At 46.9% G+C, this 23,391-nt stretch overlaps 1 protein-coding gene and 1 long non-coding RNA gene across 2 annotated transcripts; one reads left to right on the top strand and one right to left on the bottom strand.

The window, feature by feature from the left end:
• Window positions 1–559: 559 nt before the first annotated feature.
• LOC140419858 (uncharacterized) lies at window positions 560–9,931 on the bottom strand. The gene is made up of 2 exons (XR_011946047.1): window positions 9,702–9,931; window positions 560–1,677 (listed from the first exon to the last, which is right to left on the bottom strand). It is a non-coding gene; the product is annotated as an uncharacterized lncRNA (long non-coding RNA).
• A 175-nt stretch (window positions 9,932–10,106) lies between these two features.
• Window positions 10,107–21,819, top strand: LOC140419848 (uncharacterized). Its single transcript, XM_072503896.1, has 2 exons — window positions 10,107–10,260; window positions 14,270–21,819. The coding sequence occupies exon 2, from the start codon at window positions 14,569–14,571 to the stop codon at window positions 15,502–15,504; it is 936 nt and encodes a 311-aa protein (XP_072359997.1). The 5' UTR covers window positions 10,107–10,260; window positions 14,270–14,568; the 3' UTR covers window positions 15,505–21,819.
• Window positions 21,820–23,391: the final 1,572 nt, after the last annotated feature.

The raw sequence follows: 23,391 nt of genomic DNA on the forward strand, positions 1-23,391 counted from the left end.
GGAAACCGGAGCACCCGGAGGAAACCCACGCACACACGTGGAAAATGTGCAGACTCCGCACAGACAGCGACCCAAGCTGGGAATCGAACCTGGGACCCAGGAGCTGTGAAACAATTGTGCTAACCACTATGCCACCGTGCTGAACAAGCAGGCCGTATGCCTTCTTAGCTAACTTATCCAATTGCATTGCCACTTTCTGTGTTTTTTTTTGTAATTTCCCAATCTACCAGACCATGACAGTTTCCTTCTGCGGGAAACACCCAGATAAATTAGGCAAAAGAACCCTGTAACCCCCATAGCCCATCTTCATGGCAACGTGGCTGCTTTGGGAACTAAATATCTTCCAACATGCAGACATCTTTTCATTCTGTGCTCCTCGTCAAACGTGGAACCAGGTAATCGCAACTAGCCTCAAAAATGGTCAGCCCACCGGAGGCAGGGGTGTTAGACCGGCCAGTCCAGCAGAAAGAAACCCTCCAATCATCACCATTCACCAGATGTCAGAATGAACAAAATGCAGTCCTGGATGTCAGTGAGAGCAGAAAAAATAACAACGGAGCCAACATCTGTAATTTATTGTGAACTTGTTGGAGTCACAACAGGTGTGATGAATCACAAAACCCCTTCCCACATTGACAGCAGATGAATGGTCTCTCCACAGAACTAACTCGCTAGTGTCTTCGGATCATTGAATGTCTCCCCTGCTCAAAGCAGGTGAATGGCCTCTTCCAGGTGTGAACTCGCTAGTGTTCCCGTAGGGTGTATGGATATATGAATCCCTTCTCTCACTAAGAGCAGGTGAATGGCCTCTCCCCATTGTGAACTCGCTGGTGTGTCTGCAGGTGGGATGACCGAGTGAATCTCTTCCCACACTGAGAGCAGGTGAACGGCCTCTCCCCAATGTGAACTTGCTGATGTGACAGCAGGCTCGATGAAGTAGTGAATCCCTTCTCACACTGAGAGCAGGTGAACGGCCTCTCCCCAGTGTGAACTCGCTGGTGCGTCAGTAGGTTGGATAACTGAGCGAATTTCTTCTCACACTGAGAACAGGTGAACGGCCTCTCCCCAATGTGAACTTGCTGATGTGACAGCAGGCTCGATGAAGTAGTGAATCCCTTCTCACACTGAGAACAGGTGAACGGCCTCTCCCCAGTGTGAATTCGCTGGTGTTTCTGCAGGGTAGATGATTGAGTGAATCCCTTCTCACACTGAGAGCAAGTGAACGGCCTGTTCCCAGTGTGAATGCGCCAATGAGCTTCCAGTACAGATGGAACCCTGAATCCCTTCCCACAGTTCCCACATTTCCACCGTTTCTCCAGGGTCCGGGTGTCCTCGTGTCTCTCCAGGTTTGTGGATCAGTTGAAACCTCGTCCACACACAGAACACGTGTACGGTCTCTCCCCACTGTGAATGGTGCGATGTTTTTTCAGGCTGTGTAACTGGTTAAAGCTCTTTCCACAGTCAGTGCTCTGGAACACTCTCACTCGGGTGTGTGTGTCTCGGTGCTTTTCCAGTCACACTGATGTTTAAAATCTTTTGAAGCCAACAGAAAAGACAAACATTTCTCTTTCTAGATTCAATGTCCGGTGATATTCAGTTCCAAGGAATTGAGACACTCTGTCGGATCGAGAGGTTACGGTTGAGATTTCTGTCTGTAATTCCTCCTCTTCTAATATCCTGTAAAAACAATTTACAAAAGACATCACTGTCAGCACTGGATAGAAATTCTGAACAGACAATTCTAGTTCCTAGAGAACATTCTTTCCTCTCTCATTCCCCAAAGCTGTAAATCTCCGTCCCACACACTCTCCCTCCATTCTCACTCTGCTGTATCTAATATTCACCCTCCCAATTCTCCTGTAGGTGCTGATTCAGGCTGATTGACAGATCCATGCTCACTGCTTCCTGTCCTAGGCACAGAGATCATAAGAAATACGAGCTGCAGTTGGCCATTCGGCCCATCGAGCCTGCTCGTCTATTGTGTGGGATCATTGGCCGATCTATGTCAGCGATATTATCCGTGTTATTGACCAGAGGCTGAGTGTGCTGACTCAATATCTGTGAGCTCATGAGGCCGAGCTGCGAAACACCATGAAGAGATTTGATGATCCAGAGGAGAGAATCCTGAATGTTGAGCAAGATGCCTCCTCGGCAGAGGCAAGAATTTAATCCTTGGAAAACCGGCTGAGTGGTATGGTGGACTCCTGGAGTACTTGGAGAACCGAGGGTCAGAGAAAGAACTGCCAGAAGATGTGGAGGGTGAGGCTCCAGCTAGGTTCTTCGAGGACCGGCTGCCACGTTTTCTCAAGCTGGATGTGAAGCCTGAGCGATTTAAATTAGAAAGGGCATCGGATCCTGTCTTTGAGGCCCAGGGATAGTTTTATCCCAGGCCTGTAGTCATTCACTTCCACAACTTGAAAGATCACCAGAGGGTCCTGGAGACGGGTAAGGTGAGATGGGACTGGCTCCCACCTCACCGTGAATTATGTTGCTTCATCCTGTGACCCTGTAAATCGTATCCGACAATTCCGTCAAGTCTTTCGATAATCCGTCTAGTGCCTTGGTCTTCACTAAATCCTCGAAGGGCTAGGATTGGAGCGATGATTTGCAGCTCAGACTAACTCAGGCTCTAATCTGAACTCTTTCCCTATCATGGTGTTGTTGTCTGAAATTATCTTTTATCCCATTGAAGGGAGTTGTTATTCTGTGAGCACCGATAGAATGTCTTCTTCTCCTCGAGTGTTCCAGGGACTCGTGTTATCTTATCTCAGTTATGGTAGATGTGCCGTGTGCTTATTATCCGTCATCTTTCTTCTATTATCCGAACGTTAATCATGGCAGAACCGAGTGGGGCCATTGCCGAAAGGGTGGTTCCACTGTGCTAAAGTGGATTGGTCACATTAAATTGCCGCTTAGTGTCCAAAATGTGTAGGTTCGGTGGGTTGACCATGATCAATGCAGTGGGTTACGAGAATGGAATGGTGGGTGGGCTTCAGTGAAGTGTTCTTTCTGAGGCTCACTGCAGACTTGAGGGGTGAATGGCCTTCTGCACTATAGGAGTTCTATGTCATCTATGTTGTGTTATTCATTTTAATTTGTATATGCTGTTAGTCTGTTTGTAATATTTTACAAACTGAATTGTTATCCTCTGTTTTTATATAATCTTACCCTCTTTTCCCACTCACTACTTTAACCTGTTAACTGGTTGTTCAATTGATCTGGCATTTCATCTCGAGGCTCTGGTCCCTCAAATATCCTGTTCCAAATTAATTCTGCAATGTGTTTTCCTAAGCTGGCACTGAGCGGGAATTAAAAGGATGGGGGATTTATTCATCGAGATAACTTTTGCCAGTCTGAGGGCGCTGGAGGAGAAATTTGGGTTACCTCCGGGAAATGCCTTTTGGTATATGCAGGTTTGGGCATTCTTGAGAAAGCAGATAGGGGAATTCCCGCTGCTGCCTGCCCGAAGGATACAGGACAGGGTGGTTTCGGGCATGTGGGTCGGGGAGGGTAAGATATCGGAGATATACTAGGAGCTGCAGGAGGCGGCGGCAGCCTCGGTGGAGGAGCTGAAGGGCAAGTGGGAGGAGGAGCTGGATGAGGGCCTGTGGGCTGATGCCCTGGGCAGGGTCAATTCCTCCTCATCTTGCGCCAGGCTCAGCCTGATCCAGCTTAAAGTGGTGCACAGGGCGCATATGACAGGGGGCGAGGGTGAGTACGTTTTTTTGGGTAGAGGACAGGTGTTTAGGGAGCCCAGCAAACCACGCCCATATGTTTTGGACATGCCCAGCGCTTACGGAATTTTGCAAATGCTATGTCCAAGGTCTTGGATACTCGGGTCAAACCGAGCTGGGGGATAGCAATATTTTGGGAATCGGATGATCCGGGAGTGCAGGAGTCGAAAGCGGCCGGAGTTCTGGCCTTTGCCTCCTTGGTAGCCCGGAGAAGACTCTTGTTAATGTGGAGGGACGCGAAGCCCCCAAGCGTAGAGGCTTGGGTCAATGACATGGCGGGGTTTCTTAGGTTGGAGAAGATAAAGTTTGCCTTGCGAGGGTCCTTGCAGCGGTTCTCCGGGCGGTGGCAACCGTTCCTTGACTTTCTGGCGGAACGTTTGGGGGAGGTCAGCAGCAGCAGCAACCCGGGGGGAGGGAGGGGGGGTGGAGGAGGAGGGGGGCGGGCTGATTTATTTTGCGTTTTGTAAGGGCTGCATGCCCCATTTTGCTTTGAGATGGGTGTTAAATTGTTAATCATTTAGAGGGTTAAGTTGTTTTGTTTTGTTGGCATATTGCCCTGTTTTCTTCGTATTATTTTCCTTTTTGGAGTGCTTTGTAAAAATTGAAAAACCTGGAATGAAAACATTTATTAAAATTTTTTTTTAAAAACTTTGCAGTGTGTTGCTTGGATTTATGTTGGCAATATCTCTTGTTCCGCTCTGTGCCCATTTCCCACCATGTTTTCTGTTACTCTGTTGCACTCATTGTTTAAAAAATGATTTTTTAAAAAGCAACTCATTACAAATCTGTCCACCTCATGACAAGCTAGTGACATCGAAACAAACCTGTTGGACTTTAACCTGGTGTTGTAAGACTTCGTGCTGTGCTCACCCCAGTCCAACGCCGGCATCTCCACATCATCTCTCTCTTAAAGACAGTGATGTGGAGATGCCGGCGTTGGACTGGGGTGAGCACAGTAAGAAGTCTTACAACACCAGGTTAAAGTCCAACAGGTTTGTTTCAAATCACTTTCGGAGGACTGCTCCTTCCTCGGGTGAATGAAGAGGTAGGTTCCAGAAACATATATATATAGACAAAGTCAAAGATGCAAGACAATGCTTTGAATGCGAGCATTTGCAGGTAATTAACTCTACAGATCTGGAGAGAGGGGTAATCCCAGGTTAAAGAGATATGAATTATCTCAAGCCAGGACAGTTGGTAGGATTTCGCAAACCCAGGCCAGATGGTGGGGGGTGAATGTAATGCGAAATGAATCCAAGGTCCCGGTTGAGGTCATACTCTTAAGTGCGGAACTTGGCAATAAGTTTCTGTTCGGCGATTCTGCATCGTCGTGTGTCCTGAAGGCCGCCTTGGAGAATGCTTACCCAGAGATCAGAGGCTGAATGCCCTTGACTGCTGAAGTGTTCCCCGACTGGAAGGGAACATTCCTGCCTGGCGATTGTTGCGTGATGTCCCTTCGTCCGTTGTCGCAGCGTCTGCATGGTCTCGCCACTGTACCGTGCTTCGGGACATCCTTTCCTGCAGCGTATAAGGTAGACAACATTGGCTGAGTCGCAGGAGTATGTACCGCGTACCTGGTGGGTGGTGTTCTCATGTGTAATGGTGGTACCCATGTCGATGATCTGGCACATCTTGCAGAGATTGCCATGGCAGGGTTGTGTGGTGTCGTGGTCACTGTTCTGAAGGCTGGGTAGTTTGCTGCAAACAATGGTTTGTCTGAGGTTGCGCGGTTGTTTGTAGGTAAACAGTGGGGGTGTGGGGATGACCTTGGCAAGATGTTCGTCTTCATTGATGATATGTTGAAGGCTGTGAAGAAGATGTTGTAGTTTCTCCGCTCCGGGGAAATACTGGACGACGAAGGGTACTCTGTCGGTTGTGTCCCATGTTTGTCTTCTGAGGAGGTTGGTGCGTTTTTTTTTGCTATGTCGCATTGGAACTGACGATCAATGAGTCGAGCACCATATCCCGTTCGTACAAGAGCATCTTTCTGCATCTGTAGATGTCTGTTACGCTCCTCCTTATCTGAGCAGATCCTGTGTATACGGAGGGCTTGTCCATAGGGAATAGCTTCTTTAATATGTTTAGGCTGGAAGCTGGAGAAGTGGAGCACCGTGAGGTTATCCGTGGGGTTGCGGTAAAGCGAAGGGCTGAGGTGACCGTCCTTGATGGAGACGAGTGTGTCCAAGAATGCAACCGATTTTGGAGAGTAGTCCATAGTGAGTCTGATGGTGGGATGGAACTTATTGATGTCATCATGTAGTCGTTTCAGTAATTCTTCGCTGTGGGTCCAAAGGAAAAAAATGTCATCAATGTATCTGGTGTATAACGTTGGTTGATGGTCCTGTGCGGTGAGGAGGTCTTGTTCAAACTTGTGCATGAAGATGTTGGCATATTGAGGTGCGAATTTGGTCCCCATGGCTGTTCCGTGTGTCTTGATGAAGAACTTGTTGTCGAAGGTGAAGACGTTGTGATCCAGAATGAAGCGGATGAGTTGCAGAATTGCGTCTGGAGATTGGCAGTTGTCGGTGTTTGAGTACTGAGGCTGTTGCAGCAATGCCGTCATCATGGGGGATGCTGGTGTAGAGTGCCAAGACGTCCATTGTGACGAGGAATGTTCCTGGTTCAATTGGTCCATGGGTGCTGAGTTTCTGTAAGAAGTCTGCCGTATCACGACAGAAGCTGGGCGTTCCTTGTATGATGGGTTTCAAAGATGCCCTTGATGTAGCCAGCAAGGTTCTCACACAGGGTCCCATTGCCTGATACGATAGGATGGCCTGGTGTGTTGGCCTTATCTATTTTCGGGAGGCAGTAGAGATCCCCAACGCGGGGAGTACATGGGAAGAGAGCACGTAGGGTGCTCTGAAGGTCTGGATCCAAGGTCTTGATCAGTCTATTGAGTTGGCGGGTGTGTTCCTTGGTTGGATCTGTAGGTAATGCCTGTCGTGTTCCTGGTTGTTGAGTTGTCGGTACATTTCTTTGCAGTAGTCCGTTCTGTTCAGTATGACAGTGGCCCCTCCTTTGTCTGCTGGTTTGATGACGATGCTGCGGTTGGTCTTGAGAGTGCGGATGGCATTGCGTTGTGCTTGGGTGACGTTCGGGGCTGTCTTGTGAATGCGACTGATGAATCTGGCATTGACGCGACTCCTGACGGCTTGAGCATACATGTCGAGTCTAGGGCAGCAGCCTTCTGGAGGGGTCCAATTCGACTCTTTCCTCTTCGGTTGCCGCACCGCAGATCTCTCGGTCTGCTGTTCTGGGTCATTGATAGTCTGCTTGGGTTCGCTGTTGGCCTCTTGGGGTCTATGGAAGAATTCCCAGAGCCTCATTCGCCTGATGAACTCCTCCGTGTCTGCCGCGAGACTGATGGCGCAGAATTGCCGAGCAGAAGCTTATAGCCAAGTTCCGCACACATGAGTGCGGCCTCAACCGGGACCTGGGGTTCATGTCGCATTACATGCATCCCCCACCATCTGGCCTGCGAAATCCTACCAACTGTCCTGGCTTGACACAATTCACACCTCTTTAACCTGGGGTTACCCCATCTCTGGATTTGTAAAGATTTAATTACCTGCTAATGCTCGCATTCCAAGCATTAAGACCATAAGACATAGGAGCGGAAGTAAGGCCATTTGGCCCATCGAGTCCACTCCACCATTCAATCATGGCTGATTTCAACTCCATTTACCCGCTCTCTCTCCATAGCCCTTAATTCCTCGAGAAATCAAGAATTTATCAACCTCTGTCTTAAAGACACTCAACGTCCCGGCCTCCACCGCCCTCTGTGGCAATGAATTCCACAGACCCACCAGTCTTGGGCTGAAGAAATTTCTCCTCATCTCTGTTCTAAAGTGACTCCCTTTTATTCTAAGGCTGTGCCCCCGGGTCCTAGTCTCCCCTGCTAATGGAAACAACTTCCCTACGTCCACCCTATCTAAGCCATTCATTATCTTGTAAGTTTCTATTAGATCTCCCCTCAACCTCCTCAACTCCAATGAATATAATCCCAGGATCCTCAGATGTTCATCGTATGTTAGGCCTACCATTCCTGGGATCATCCGTGTGAATCTCCGCTGGACCCGCTCCAGTGCCAGTATGTCCTTCCTGAGGTGTGGGGCCCAAAATTGTTCACAGTATTCTAAATGGGGCCTAATGCTTTATAAAGCTTCAGAAGTACATCCCTGCTTTTATATTCCAAGCCTCTTGAGATAAATGACAACATTGCATTTGCTTTCTTAATTACGGACTCAACCTGCAAGTTTACCTTTAGAGAATCCTGGACTAGGACTCCCAAGTCCCTTTGCATTATGAATTTTGTCACCGTTTAGAAAATAGTCCATGCCTCTATTCTTTTTTCCAAAGTGCAAGTCCTCGCACTTGCTCACGTTGAATTTCATCAGCCATTTCTTGGACCACTCTCCTAAACTGTCTAAATCTTTCTGCAGCCTCCCCACCTCCTCCATACTACCTGCCCCTCCACCTATCTTTGTATCATCGGCAAACTTAGCCAGAATGCCCCCAGTCCCGTCATCTAGGTCGTTAATATATAAAGAGAACAGCTGTGGCCCCAACACTGAACCCTGCGGGACACCACTCGTCACCGGTTGCCATTCCGAAAAAGAACCTTTTATCCCAACTCTCTGCCTTCTGCCTGACAGCCAATCGTCAATCCATGTTAGTACCTTGCCTCGAATACCATGGGCCCTTATTTTACTCAGCAATCTCCCGTGAGGCACCTTATCAAAGGCCTTTGGAAGTCAAGATAGATAACACCCATTGGCTCTCCTTGGTCTAACCTATTTGTTATCTCTTCAAAGAACTCTAACAGGTTTGTCAGGCACGACCTCTCCTTACTAAATCCATGCTGACTTGTCCTAATACGACCCTGCACTTCCAAGAATTTAGAAATCTCATCTTTAACAATGGATTCTAGAATCTTGCCAACAACCGAGGTTAGGCTAATTTGCCTATAATTTTCCATCTTTTTCCTTGTTCTTTTCTTGAACAGGGGGGTTACAACAGCGATTTTCCAATCCTTTGGGACTTTCCCTGACTCCAGTGACTTTTGAAAGATCATACCTAACGCCTCCACTATTTCTTCAGCTATCTCCTTTAGAACTCTAGGATGTAGCCCATCTGGGCCCGGAGATTTATCAATTTTTAGACCTCTTAGTTTCTCTAGCACTTTCTCCTTTGTGATGGCTACCATATTCAACTCTGCCCCCTGACTCTCCTGAATTGTTGGGATATTACTCATGTCTTCTACTGAGAAGACTGACGCAAAGTACTTATTTAGTTCCTCAGCTATTTCCTTGTCTCCCATCACTAGATTATCAGCGTCATTTTGGAGCGGCCCAATGTCTACTTTTGCCTCACGTTTGTTTTTAATGTATTTAAATAAACTTTTACTATCATTCCTAATGTTACTGGCTAGCTTACCTTCATAATTGATCCTCTCTTTCCTTATTTCTCTCTTTGTTATCCTCTGTTTGTTTTTGTAGCCTTCCCAATCTTCTGACTTCCCACTACTCTTTGCCAGATTATAGGCTTTCTCTTTTGCTTTGATGCATTCCCTAACTTCCTTTGTCAGCCATGGCTGCCTAATCCCCCCTCTGATAACCTTTCTTTTCTTTGGGATGAACCTCTGTACTGTGTCCTCAATTACTCCCAGAAACTCCTGCCATTGCTGTTCTACTGTCTTTCCCACTAGGGTCTGCTCCCAGTCGATTTTCGTCAGTTCCTCCCTCATGCCCCTGTAGTTACCTTTATTTAACTGTAACACCTTTACATCTGATTCTACCTTTCTTTCAAATTGTCTGGCATCTTTGAATCTGTCTATATATATATGTATGTTTCTGGAACAGACCTCTTCATTCACCTGAGGAAGGAGCAGCGCTCCGAAAGCTAGTGACATCGAAACAAACCTGTTGGACTTTAACCTGGTGTTGTAAGACTTCGTACTGTGCTCACCCCAGTCCAACGTCGGCATCTCCACATCATGTCTTTAAGAGAGAGTGAGAGACCTGGGCCAAGCTTTCCAGAGCCTGCACCCTCCCTGGATTCACTTCATTTCGCTTCAGTTACTGCAAGTGACCAATTGAAGGTCAGAATGAGAAAAGAAATGGAAAGGGGGAGAAAAGAAAGTGTTTTACTCCCAGATGTTGGAGACAGGAGGAGGTTTCAGTCTGTGTGAAGCTCAATCATTTACACACACACACACACACACACACACACACACAGCCCGCGTGCTGATTGGCTGGAGGACTAGAGACGTTCCGGTCCTCCAGATCTTCCCATTGGTCAAAACGTCACAGGGAGGTCAGGGGGAGCTCCGTCGCACACGCGCAGCTTCCTTTCTTCCCTGCACATGCGCAGCCCCGGGCTCGGGTGGAGGGGAAGGTCACTGACTGGGTTGTCCCCCCCCCGTCAGACCCTGAGCACCGACCAGGCTGCACGGAAAGAGCTGAAGCGGCTCCCTGACTCCCTGTCGGAAGGGAAGCCGCGCACCTCCCGCCAGACACCCGCAAATGTAAATATTTTTATTACTTTTCTTTTCACCATTTTTCAAACAATGAAAGCAGCAGAAAAACTGGCGGGAAATGGGCCCAGAGAACAAGAGATATTGCCGCAGAAATACAACCAGACATTGGGAATTCATTCAGAACAGGATATCTGAGGGAGCACAGCCTCCAGATGAAATGTCAGCAATTCAACAACCAGTCACCATGTTCACATAGTGAGTGGGGAAAGAGGGTTAGATTCTATAAAAACAGGAGGATAACAATGCAGGTCACACACCCCAAAGTATTGCACAAGTGACCAACAACATAGTCAAACTTGAAATGGATAAATTGAATTCGCTCATGGGAAGCCCAGGAAGAGCAAGCCTATAAAATTGAAACATCTGAATCTGAGGTTGGGGTCTCATCCGTTGCAGAATGGGGAGGGCAAATTTTTAAAAATAAGACCGGATCTGTACAACGTTAACTGGGAGCAGCCACTTGTAGAAAAATCTACATCAGAGCAGTGGGGTTCATTCAAAAGGCACATGGCGGCACGGTAGCTAGCACTGCTGCTTTACAGCTCTAGGGTCCCAGGTTCGATTCCCGGCTTGGGTCACTGTCTGTGTGGCGTCTGCACATTCTCCCCGTGTCTGCGTGGGTTTCCTCCGGTTTCCTCCCACAGTCCAAAGATGTGCAGGTTAGGTGGTTTGGCCGTGTTACATTGCCCTTAGTGTCCAAAAAGATTAGGTGGGGTCACGGGGATAGGGTGGAGGTGTGGGCCTCAGTGGGGTGCTCTTTCCAAGGGCCGGTGCTGACTCGATGGGCCAAATGATCTCCTCCTGCACTGTAAATTCAATGATTCTGTGTTCCCATGATAGTGAAGGATGGGAGCAATAAGTCCAGGGAACCCTGGATGTCAAGGGATATCCAGGGTTGGGTAAGGAATTAAAGATGAGCCTTATCACAGATACCGAGGGCTCAAAGTGGATGTCCTGAGGAACATAGAAAGTGCAAAGGATTACTTAAGAAAGGAATTAGGAGAGCAAAGAGGGAGCATGGAAATTAACTGTTGGACAAAATAAAGGAAAATCCAACAAAGTTTTATAAGTATATTTGGGGCAGGAGGTTGACTAGGGTAGGAGTAGGGACCAATGTGGCAATGTGTGCATGGAACTGGAAGATACAGGTGAGGTTTTAAATGAGTACTTTGCATCTGTGTTCACTAGAGAAGGATGATGTAGGCATAGAAATCACGGAGGCACATTGTGATTTGCTTGAACAACTTGACATTGAGAGGGAGAAGGTATGAACAGTTTCACCAGGTTTGAAAGTGGATAAATACCCAAAGCCAGATGAGATGTAACCCAGGCTGTTGTGGAAGGCAAAGAAGAAGATTGCAGAGGCTCTGACAAACATTTTCAAATCTTCTCTGGCCACAGAAGAGGTGCCTGAGGACTGGAAGACAGCTAATGTGGTGCCATTATTCAAGAAGGCAAGTAGGGACAAACCAGGAAATTACAAGCCAGTGAGACTAACTTCACTGCCAGGGAAACTACTGGAAAACATTCTGAGGGACAGAATTAATCTCCACTTGGAGCGGCAAGGATTAAACAAGGGAGAGCACGTCTTACAAATTTGATTGAATTTTTTGAGGAAGTGACTAGGTTGTAGATGAGGGTAGTGCGGTTCATGGAGTCGACATGGACTTCAGTAAGGCTTTAGACAAATTCTCACATGGGAGGCTGATGCAGAAGGTAAGAGCCCAGGGGATTCAGGGCAATTTGGCAAACTGGATCCAAAACTGGCTTAGTCGTAGGAGGCAGAGGGTGATGTTTGAAGGTTGTTTTTGTACCTGGAAGCCTGGGTCCAATGGTGTTCCGCAGGGATCAGTGCTGGGTCACTTGTTGTTTGTAGTACACATCAGTGATCTGGATGTGAATGCAGGAGGTATGATTAGGAAGTTCAAGGCTGACACAAAAATTAGTGGTGTAAATAGTGAGGAACAAGACCTTAGATTACAGGACAATATGGATTTGCTGGTTCATGGGCAGATGAGGGGGAAGCAGGGTGGTGCAGGGGTTAGCACTGCCACCTCCCAGCGCCAAGGACCCAGAAACTATCCCGGACACATTCCGGAAATTCACTCCCTTTCTGACAGGTGCTTGTCTGCCTCCCAATCTGTGTCAGTTATAAACCCTCATTAATATTTCTCTGCCTTTGCTACACACTTGCTAAATTTCTGCCTTTATACAATCTAGCACCTCAGAACTGCCACCAGGGGGTTGATACACAACACCCATTACAGTTTTAGATTGTTTTTCTTCCTCAGTTCCACTCCTATGGTCACCACATTCTCTGTCCCCCCCCCCTGTAAACTTTATAACCGATATATTTAGTTCCCAGTCCTGACCATCCTGCAGCCAATTCTCTGTAATAGCAACAACATCATAATCTTCAACATGCATTTGCGTCTGCAGCTCATCTAGTTTATTCCTTACACTCCGTGTATTTGTCTATAGAACTCTTAATCTGGCTGTTCCCCCTGACCGCTCCCTCAGCACTGCTTGTTTGTTAATTGCTTGTTTGTTAATTGCTTGTTTGTTATTTGATTGTTAGTTACTTTTGCTTTAACCAGTATACTACTTGTAGTTTTGTCATTAGCTGCAGTTCCTGACGACCTCCCTATTTATCCTTTCCATGAGGACACTGGTCCCAGATCGGTTCAGGTGGAGACTGTCCCAACGGTACAGATCCCCTCTGTCCCAATACTGATGCTAATGCTCCATGAAATTGAACCCCTCTTTCCCGCACCACTCCTTTAGCCACGTGTTTACTTCCCTTAATTTCTCATCCTGGGCCAATTTACACGTGGCTTGGAGATTATAACCTTGAGGATCTGTTCTTTAATTTTGTTCCTAGTTCGTGATTTTCCCCAAACAGGTCCTCTTTCCGAGTCTTGCTGATGTTGTTTGTCCCAACGTGGACCACAACAACTGGATCCTCCCCCTCCCTCTCCAATATCCTTTCAAGCCAGTTAGAGATGCCCCTCACCCTGGCACCGGGCAGGCAACATACCATGTGGGACTCTCGGTCCTGCTTCCAAAGGATATTATAGAATCCCCGACAATGACTATTTCCTCCCCCCACTTGAATGGCCTCCTGTACCAGGGTGCAGTGGTCAGCCAGCTCATCCTTCCTACAGTCACTGCTCCGATACTCTGCCCCTCCGAGTCTGCTCCCTGGAGACTCGGCTGTGAATCCCCGAGATAAGGTTTCTGATTCACAGCTCCGAAACTCGGTACCTCTGTCCGCTCCCTGGAGACTAGGTATGGGGAATAAGTGCATCAGGCTCTGGTCAGACCCCATTTGGAGTATTGTGAGCAGTTTGGGGACCCGTATCTCAGGATGGATGTGCTGACCTTGGAAAGGGTCCAGAGGAGGTTCACAAGAATGATCCCTGGAATGAAGAGCTTGTCGTATGAGGAACAGTTGAGGACTCTGGATCTGTTTTTGTTGGAGTTTAGAAGGATGAGGGGGGATCTTATTGAAACTTACAGGATACTGCGAGGCCTGGATAGAGTGGACGTGGAGAGGGTGTTTCCACTTGTAGGAAAAACTAGAACCAGAGGGCACAATCTCAGACTAAAGGAACGATCCTTTAAAGCACAGATGAGGAGGAATTTCTTCAGCCAGTGGGTGGTGAATCTGTGGAACTCTGCCGCAGAAGGCTGTGGAGACCAAATCACTGTATGTCTTTAAGAAAGAGATAGATAGGTTCTTGATTAATAAGGGGGTTAAGGGTTATGGGAAGGAGTCAGGAGAATGGGGTGAGAAAAGTATCAGCCATGATTGAATGGCGGAGCAGAGTCGAATGGCCGAGTGCCCTAATTCTGCTTCTATGTCTTATGGTCTTGTGGTATTGGAACCGCGGTCTTGGGGAAAGAGAGAACAAAGAATGGTCCAAAGAAATTAGAATGATCTGTTCTGAATTTCTATCCTGGACTGAGTGTTGACTTTTGTAAACTCCTTTTACAGATTTTAGAAGAGGAGGAATTACAGACAGAAATCTCAATTGTCACGTCTCGGTCTTACAGACTCACTCGATACCATCGGCCTTTGAATCTCGAAGGAGAAATGTTTGCCCGATCTGTCGGCATCAAACATTTTAAACATCAGTGTGATTGGAAAAGCACCGAGACACACGCACCCGAGTGAGAGTGTTCCAGAGCACTGACTGTGGAAAGAGCTTTAAACAGTTACACAGCCTGAAAACACATCGCACCATTCACAGCGGGGAGAGACTGTACACGGGTTGTGTCTGTGGACGAGACTTCATGTCCAACATGGAGAGACACGAGGAGATGCAAAACATGAGGAAACCGTGGAAATGTGGGGATTGTGGGAAGGAATACAGAATCCCATCTCAGCTGGAGATTCATCGACGCAGTCACACTGGGGAGAGGCCGTTCACCTGCTCTGTGTGTGGGAAAGGATTTACTCAGTTCTCCAGCCTGAAGTCACACCAGCTAGTTCACACTGGGGAGAGGCCGTTCACCTGCTCTCAGTGTGGGAAAAAATTCAGTGTTTCATCCCAAGTATTGAAACACCAACGAGTTCACACTGGGGAGAGGCCATTCACCTGCTCTGACTGTGGGAAAGCATTCACTCAGTTCTCCAGCCTGAAGTCACACCAGCGAGTTCACACTGGGGAGAGGCCGTTCACCTGCTCTCAGTGTGGGAAGGGATTCACCAAGTTATCCAGCCTGAAGACACATCAGCGAGTTCACACTGGGGAGAGGCCATTCATCTGCTCCCAGTGTGGGAAGAAATTTCCTCGCTTATCCAGCCTGAAGAGACACCAGCGAGTTCACACTGGGGAGAAGCAGTTTACCTGCTCACAGTGTGGGAAGGGATTCATTCAGTTGTCAGACCTGAAGACACACCAGCGAGTTCACACTGGAGAGAGACCATTCACCTGCCCTCAGTGTGGGAAGGGATTCACTCAGTTATCCAGCCTGAAGACACACCAGCGATTTCACACTGGGGAGAGGCCGTTCACCTGCCCTCAGTGTGGGAAGGGATTCCCTCGGTTACCGGACCTTAAGAGACACCAGCGCGTTCACACAGGAGAGTGGCCATTCACTTGCTCTCAGTGTGGGAAGGGATTCAGTGATTCATCCAACCTGCGGATACATCAGCGAGTTCACACAGGGAGAGGCCATTCACCTGCGCTCAGTGTGGGAAGGAATTCACTGACTTATCGAACCTAAAGACACACCGGCGAGTTCACGCTGGGTAGAGTCCATTCACCCCTCAATGTGGGAAGGGAATACATGATTCATCGCACCTGCTGACACACCAACAAGTTCCCAGTTGATTACAGGGGTTGGATTCTGCTGTTATTGTTTCTGCTTCAATTACATCAAGGACGGCATTTTGTTCATTCTAACTGTTGGTCAATGGGGAGGGTCGCAGGATTTCTTTCTGTTAGACTGGCCGGTCTCATGGCTTTGTCTCCAGAGGGCTGATGCTCTTCGAACCTTGTTGCGAATACCTTGTTTTAAATTTCACAAGGATCACAGAGTGAAGGGGTATTTGGAAGTGAGAAGATATTTAGTTTGCATTTCTGTTTGGATGCCCCCCAAATCGTGCCACATTGCCATGAAGATGGGCCCTGGTGGTTACATGTTTTTTTTTGTTTAATTTCTCTGGGTGTTTCGCACAGAAGAAACTATCAGGGTGTGGGGGGGCAAGTTGTCGGAGGTGGACTGGGAAACCACATTAAATGGGAGACAGGCAATAGCTAATATTTAAGGAATTATATATCTACCGGGGGGTCAGTTAGCTCAGTTGGCTGGATGGCTGGTTCATGATGCGGAGTGACTCCAATAGCCGGGGTTCAACTGTTGTACTGGCTGAGGTTATCCATGAAGGGTCCACCGTCTCAACATTGCCCCTCGCCTGAGGTGTGGTTACCCTCAGGTTAAATCACCAGTTATCTCTCTCTCTCTCTCTCAAAAGGGAGATCAGCCTCTGGGACTTTGGCAACTTTCATTTCACACACATACACCAAATATAGATTCCTTCAGGGAACAAAAATCCAACCGGAAAAGTGATGCCACCGTGGCTAACAAGAGAAGTTAAAGATTCCATTAGATCAAAGGAAGGGACTCATAAAGTGGCCAAAATAGTTGTAAAGCCTGAGGATTGGGAACTTGTTTTAGAATTCAGCAAAGGAGGACCAAGAAACTGATGAGGAGAAAATAGAATATGAGAGCAAACTGGGGAGAAACGTAAAAAACGATTGGAAAAGCTTCTATAGGAATGTGAAAAGGAAAAGATTAGCAAAGACCAATGTGGGTCCATTCCAGGCAGAGACAGGAGAGTTTATAATGGGGAATAAGGAAATGGCAGAGAAACTAAATAATGTGTGTCTGTCTTCACAGAGGAAGATACAGAAATTGTGCCCAAAACACTGGAGAAGCAAGGAATTAGTGAGCACGAGGAAATGAAAAGTATTAATATTTGTAAAAAGTGGAACTGGAGAAATTAATGTGGTTGAAAGTTAATAAATCCCCAAAAGCTGCTGCTCTACATACCAGAGTGTTGAAAGAGGCGGCTGTAGAGATAGAGGATACATTGGTGATCATCTTTCAAAATTCTATAGATTCTGGAACGGTTCCTGCAGATTGGAAGGTGGTAAATGTATCCCACTATTTAAGGAGAGAGAAAACGGGGAACCACAGACCCATTAACCTTACATCAGTAGGAGGGAAAATGCTACAATCTATTATAAAGGATGTGATAACATACAAATTAGGAGCAGGAGTAGGCCACTCGGCCCCTCGAGCCTGCTCCATCTTTCAATAAGTTCCAAGCTGATCTGATTGTAACCTCAACTCCACATTCCCGCTGACCCCCAATAACCTTTCACCCCCTTGATTTTCAAGAATCTATCCAGCTCTGCCTTCAAAATATTCAAAGACTCTGCTTCCACTGCCCTTTGAGGAAGAGAGTTCCAAAGACTCCCAACCCTCTGAGAGAAAAAGTTCTCATCTGCCGTAAATGATTCTCCCACAAGAGGAAACATCCTTTCCACATCCACTCTGTCGAGGCCCCTCAGGATCTTATACGGTTCAATCAAGTCACCTAATCCCCATCGGACACAGGCCCAGCCTATCCAATCATTCCTCATAAGACACAAGCCCAGCCTGTCCAATCATTCCTCATAAGACCAGCCTCCAATTCCAGGTACGAATTCAGTAAACCTTCTCTGAACTGCTTCCAACACATTTACATCATTCCTTAAATGAGAGCAATACTGTACACAGTGCTCCAGATGTGGTCTCACCAATGTCCTGTGTAACTGAAGCATAACCTCCCTACTTTTGTATTCAATTCCCTCACAATAAACAATAACATTCTATTAGCTTTCCTAATTACTTGCTGGACCTGTACACTCGCCTTTTGTGATTCATGTTCTTGGACACCCAGATCCCTCTGAATCTCAGAGCTCTGCAATCTCTCACCATTTACATAATTTTTATTATTCGTCCTGCCAAAATGGACAATTTCACATTTTCCCACATAGTACTCTATTTGCCAGATCTTTTCCCGCTCACTTAACCTATTTATATCACTTTGTAGTCTCCTTCTGTCCCCTTCACAATTTACTTTCCTACCTATCTTTGATCATTGAAACATAGGAGCCGGAGTTGGCCATTCAGCCCATCGAGCCTGCTCACCATTCAATAAATAGGAGCAGGAGTTGGCCATTCAGCCCGTCGAGCCTGCTCCATCATTCAATACGATCATGGCTGACCATCCACTTCAATGCCTTTCCCCCACACTATCCCCATATCCCTTTGTGTTATTGGGATTTAGAAATCTGTCAGCCTCTGCTTTAAACACACTCAATGATTGAGCTCCCACAGCCCTCTGGGGTAGAGAATTCCAAAGATTCACAACCCTCTGAGTAAAGAAATGTCTCCTCCGAGACCCGTCCTAAGTGACTTCCCCCTTATTTTGAAATTGTGTCCCCTGGTTAGAGTGGTTTCACAGGTCGGCGCAACACCGAGGGCCGAAGGACCTGTACTGCGCTGTAATGTTCTATGTTCTATGGTTCTGGACTCCCCAACCAGGGGAAACATCTCACCTGCACCTCCCCTGTTTATTCCATTCAGTATTTTATAGGTTTCAATGAGATCACCTCCCATTCTTTAAAACTCTAGAGAATACTAGAGGCCCAGTTTCCTCTATCTCTCTTCATAGGACAGTCCTGCCATCCCCAGAACAAGTCTGGTGAACCTTCATTGCCTTCCCTCTGTGACAATAATACCTTTCCTAAGGTAAGGGGAGTAAAACTGCACACAGTACTCCAGCTGTGGTCTAACCAAGGTTCTATACTATTGAAGCAAATCTTCACTACTCCTGGACTCTCATCCTCTTGTGATAAAGGCCAACATCCCATCAGCATTCCTAACAACTTGCTGCGCCTGTATGTTAGCCTTCGGTGACTTATTGATGAGGACACCCAGGTCCCTTTGTACATCTACACTTTCTAATCTCTGACCATTTCAGAAATACTCTGCTCATCGGTTCCTCCTTCAAAGTAATAATCTTACATTTTTCCACATTATATTCCATCTGCCATGTCCTTGCCCACTCACTAAGTTTGTCCAATTCCTCCTGTAGCCGTTTTACATCTTCCTCACAACACATTCCCACCCAGCTTTGTGTCATCAGTGAACTTGGAAATATTCCATTTGGTCCCCACATCCAAATCATTGTATAAACTGTGAACAGCTGGGGCCCAAGTACTTGTGGTACCCCACTAGTCACAACCTGCCAAGGGGAGAATGACCCATTTATTTCTGCTCTCTGTTTTCTGCCTGTTAGCCAATCCTCAATCCATGCCAGTATATTACCTTCTATTCCATGTGTTTTCATTTTGCTAACTGACCTCTGACTGCACAATGGTTAGCACAGCGCCTCACAACACCAGACACCGGGGTTCGATTCCAACCTCGGGCAACTGTCTGTGTGGAGTTTGCATATTCTTCATGTGTCTGCGTTGGTTTCCTCCGGGTGCTCCGGTTTCCTCCCACAGACCCAAGATGTGCAGGTTAAGTGGATTGGCCATTCTAAATTGTCCCGAGGTGGGGTTACGGGGATAGGCTGGGGAATTGTGATTAGGTACGGTGCTTTTTCACAGGGTCGGTGCAGACTCGATGGGCCAAATGGCCTCCTGCGCTCTAGGGATTGTTGATTCTATGAGCTCCTGTGGAGTGTTTATCAAAAGCTTTCTGAAAATCCAAGTGAACTACATCCATAGACGCCCCTTTATCAATTCTGATAGTAACATCCTCAAAAACCCCAAATGGTTCATAAACATTATTTCCTATTCCAAAATCCATGTTTGATTTTTTTAATCCACCGACTCTGCACAGCTTTGGGTTGTGGGGTTGAAACCCACGCAAACACGGGGCGAACGTGCAAACGCCACACGGACAGTAACCCAGAGCTGCGATCGAACCTGGGACCTTGGCGCCGTGAGGCAGCAGTGCTAACCACTGCACCGCCATGCTGCCCTCTAAATGCATGTTTATTCTTACCCAGGTGTCCATTTATCACATCCTTTATAATAGATTCTGGTATTTTCCCAATACTGATGTCAGGCTAACAGTTCTGTAGTTCACCATTTTCTCTCTCCCTCCCTTCCTGAACAATGGGGTGACATTTGCTACCTTAAATCTGCAAGAACCATTCCAGAATCTATAGAATTGTGGAAGATGATCATCAATGTATCCACAATCTTTATATCATCACTTTTGACTGGTTCTGATACACTTAGAACATAGAACATTACAGCGCAGTACAGGCCATTCGGCCCTCGATGTTGCGCCGACCTGTGAAACCACTCTAAAGCCCATCTACACTATTCCCTTATTGTCCATATGTCTATCCAATGACCATTTGAATGTCCTTAGTGTTGGCGAGTCCACTACTGTTGCAGGCAGAGCATTCCACGCCCTTACTACTCTCTGAGTAAAGAACCTACTTCTGACATCTGTCTTATGTCTATCTCCCCTCAATTTAAATCTATGTCCCCTCGTGCTAGACATCACCATCTGGGAAAAAGGCTCTCACTGTCCACCCTATCCAATCCTCTGATCATCTTGTATGCCTCAATTAAGTCACCTCTTAACCTTCATCTCTCTAACGAAAACAGCCTCAAGTCCCTCAGCCTTTCCTCATAAGATCTTCCCTCCATACCAGGCAACATTCTGGTAAATGGGGCAGCACGGTAGCATTGTGGATAGCACAATTGCTCCACAGCTCCAGGGTCCCAGGTTCGATTCCAGCTTGGGTCACTGTCTGTGCGGAGTCTGCACATCCTCCCCGTGTGTGCGTGGGTTTCCTCCGGGTGCTCCGGTTTCCTCCCACAGTCCAAAGATGTGCAGGTTAGGTGGATTGGCCATGATAAATTGTCCTTAGTGTCCAAAATTGTCCTTAGTGTTGGGTGGGGTTACTGGGTTATGGGGATAGGGTGGAGGTGTGGACCTTGGGTCGGGTGCTCTTTCCAAGAGCCGGTGCAGACTCGCTGGGCCGAATGGCCTCCTTCTGCACTGTAAATTCTATGATAATCTATGAAATCTCCTCTGCACCCTTTCCAATACTTCCACATCCTTCCTATAATGCGGCGACTTCAGTTTGGATTTCTGGTGCAGAGTAAAGTATAACCGTGGAGTGGAATTTTAGATTGTGTAAAAGGACAAAAGCTCTATTTTATAAATAAAGATGTAGGTTTCTGGCAAAAATAGTGTTTTGTTAATGTTGCTTCTGAGGCATCACGGTGATGCAGTGGTTAGCACTGCTGCCTCACGGACCCGAGTTCAATCCCGGCCCTGGGTCACTGTCCGTGTGGAGTTTTCACATTCTCCCCATGTCTGTGTGGGTCACACCCCCACCAACCCAAAGATTTGGTGGATTGGCCACGCTAAATTGCCCCTTAATTGGAAAAATTAAAAACAAAATGTTGCTTCTGGTTTGTTTGCTGCAGTAAAATCCATAAAACCGTAAGTCCTGTTGTGTGATCCTTTCAACTGTTGAGTTGGAATTGATTTTTTTTTAAAGTTACTAATCTGTTGTAACTGTAGTAACAGAGATCCTAATCCACAAGTTCTGACTTCCCATTTGAGCCTCAGGCAGCTTTCTGGCTCACTGTTCTCGTGTCAGTGACAACCAGGAGATGGAGCTGAGGGCTGAATTTAGTTGAGAACAATGGGGCCTGCACCCCAGTTGGGAAATTGCCATGGACGTCGCACGAAGAGAGACAGGAATATGCTGGAGGACTGACGGGGAAATGGACATCCAACCAATTAGGACACAGGACGGGGTGACCAGGGCTGGTAGTGACGTCACCCCCGGTATTCAGTGACCCTGTGTCCAGCGTGGGGAGTCACGGGAACAGAGTAAAGAGAAACCATTTGGGTTCTGAACATTGTGAACATCCTTTTACTCTGCTTACTACTTATCCTCAAGTAATTTTCTGTTAGTTTTTTTAACCATGTTGTTTCATTAATAAACAATTAACAGTAAAAATATTTGATTTGGCTGGATTTTTCATGATCAGATTGATGTAGCTCAGGGAAAGTGAGTGAGAGGAGTTGACAGGATCTTTCACAGAATACAAGTCCTTCTAAGGTGATTGGCAAAGGAACCAGAGGGGAAGAGTAGATTTGATTTTTCTTTTTTTTTATAAAATAAAATTAGAGTACCCAATTATTTCTTTTCCCAATTAAGGGGCAATTTAGTATGACCAATCCACCTAACCTGCACATCTTTGGGTTGTGGGGGTGAAACCCACGCAGACATGGGGAGAATGTGCAAACTCCACACGAACAGTGACCCAGGGCCAGGATTCAAACCTGGGTCCTTCACTCTGCAGTCACAGTCGGGCAGCACGGTAGCATTGTGGATAGCACAATTGCTTCACAGCTCCAGGGTCCCAGGTTCGATTCCCGGCTTGGGTCACTGTCTGTGCAGAGTCTGCACGTTCTCCCCGTGGGTTTCCTCCCACAGTCCAAAGATGTGCGGGTTAGGTGGATTGGCTATGATAAATTGCCCTCCGTGTCCAAAATTGCCCTTAGTGTTGGGTGGGGTTACTGGGTTATGGGGATAGGGTGGAGGTGTGGACCTTGGGTAGGGTGCCCTTTCCAAGAGCCGTTGCAGACTCGATGGGCCAAATAGCCTCCTGCTCTGTAAATTCTATGATAACCACTGCGCCACATGCCGGCCCTATGATTTTTCTTTTCACACACAAGTTGGGGTTCAGGGAGTCAATTCTGATTGACTCATTTATTCAGGCTCTTGAGGGAGTAACATGGGATGTCAATAAAGGGGAACCTGCAGATGTGGTTTATTTAGGTTTCCAGAAGGTTTTTCCCAAGGTGCCACATCAAAGGTCTCTGCACAACAAAGGAGCTCATGGTGTAGACTAGAGGGCAACATATCAGCAGGGATAGAGGATTGGTTAGCTCACAGGAAGCGGAGAGTGGGTATAAATGGGTCATGTTTGGGTTGGGAAAATGTGACAAGTGGAGAATCACAAGGATCAGTGCTGGGCCCTCAACTACTTACAATTATTTATATTAATGAGTTGGATGGGGTTAAATTTGCTGATGACACAAAGAGGGATTGGAAATAAATTTGCCAAGTGGACTTCAGGAGAATGCAAAGCGCAACAAATAGATTAAGTGAGTGGGATCAAATTGACAGATGAAGCATAATGTGAACGAGCCCACTTTGGCAGAAAGGATTAAATAAAACAACATTATTTAAATGGAGAGAGATTGCAGAACTCTTGAGGTACAGAGGGATCTGGGTGTCCTGGTACAGGAATCACAAGTTAGTTTGTCGTGTTATGACACCCTGGGCTAGTGTGCGGTCAATTCCAGCCCCACGTGCCCCGGAGTCACAGCACAAGTGAATTGACCAATAAAAAATACCCTATGTCTTTGGCCCTTGGCTGCCCAATAATCAGTCACCATGGTTGCAAATGTAAATACGATTACTGTTTATTTATAGCAAGGACAATAATAAAATATGCCGAAAACACAACTGATTAACTATAAGGCAATTCCTAATTCCCACTT

The sequence above is a fragment of the Scyliorhinus torazame genome, chromosome 5 (genome assembly GCF_047496885.1).
Source record: "Scyliorhinus torazame isolate Kashiwa2021f chromosome 5, sScyTor2.1, whole genome shotgun sequence".
Classification (NCBI taxonomy): Eukaryota; Metazoa; Chordata; class Chondrichthyes; order Carcharhiniformes; family Scyliorhinidae; genus Scyliorhinus; species Scyliorhinus torazame.

Coding starts and splice junctions, on each gene's coding strand:
- LOC140419848 (XM_072503896.1), top strand. CDS start 14,569: ATGTCCAACATGGAGAGACACGAGGAGATGCAAAACATGAGGAAACCG.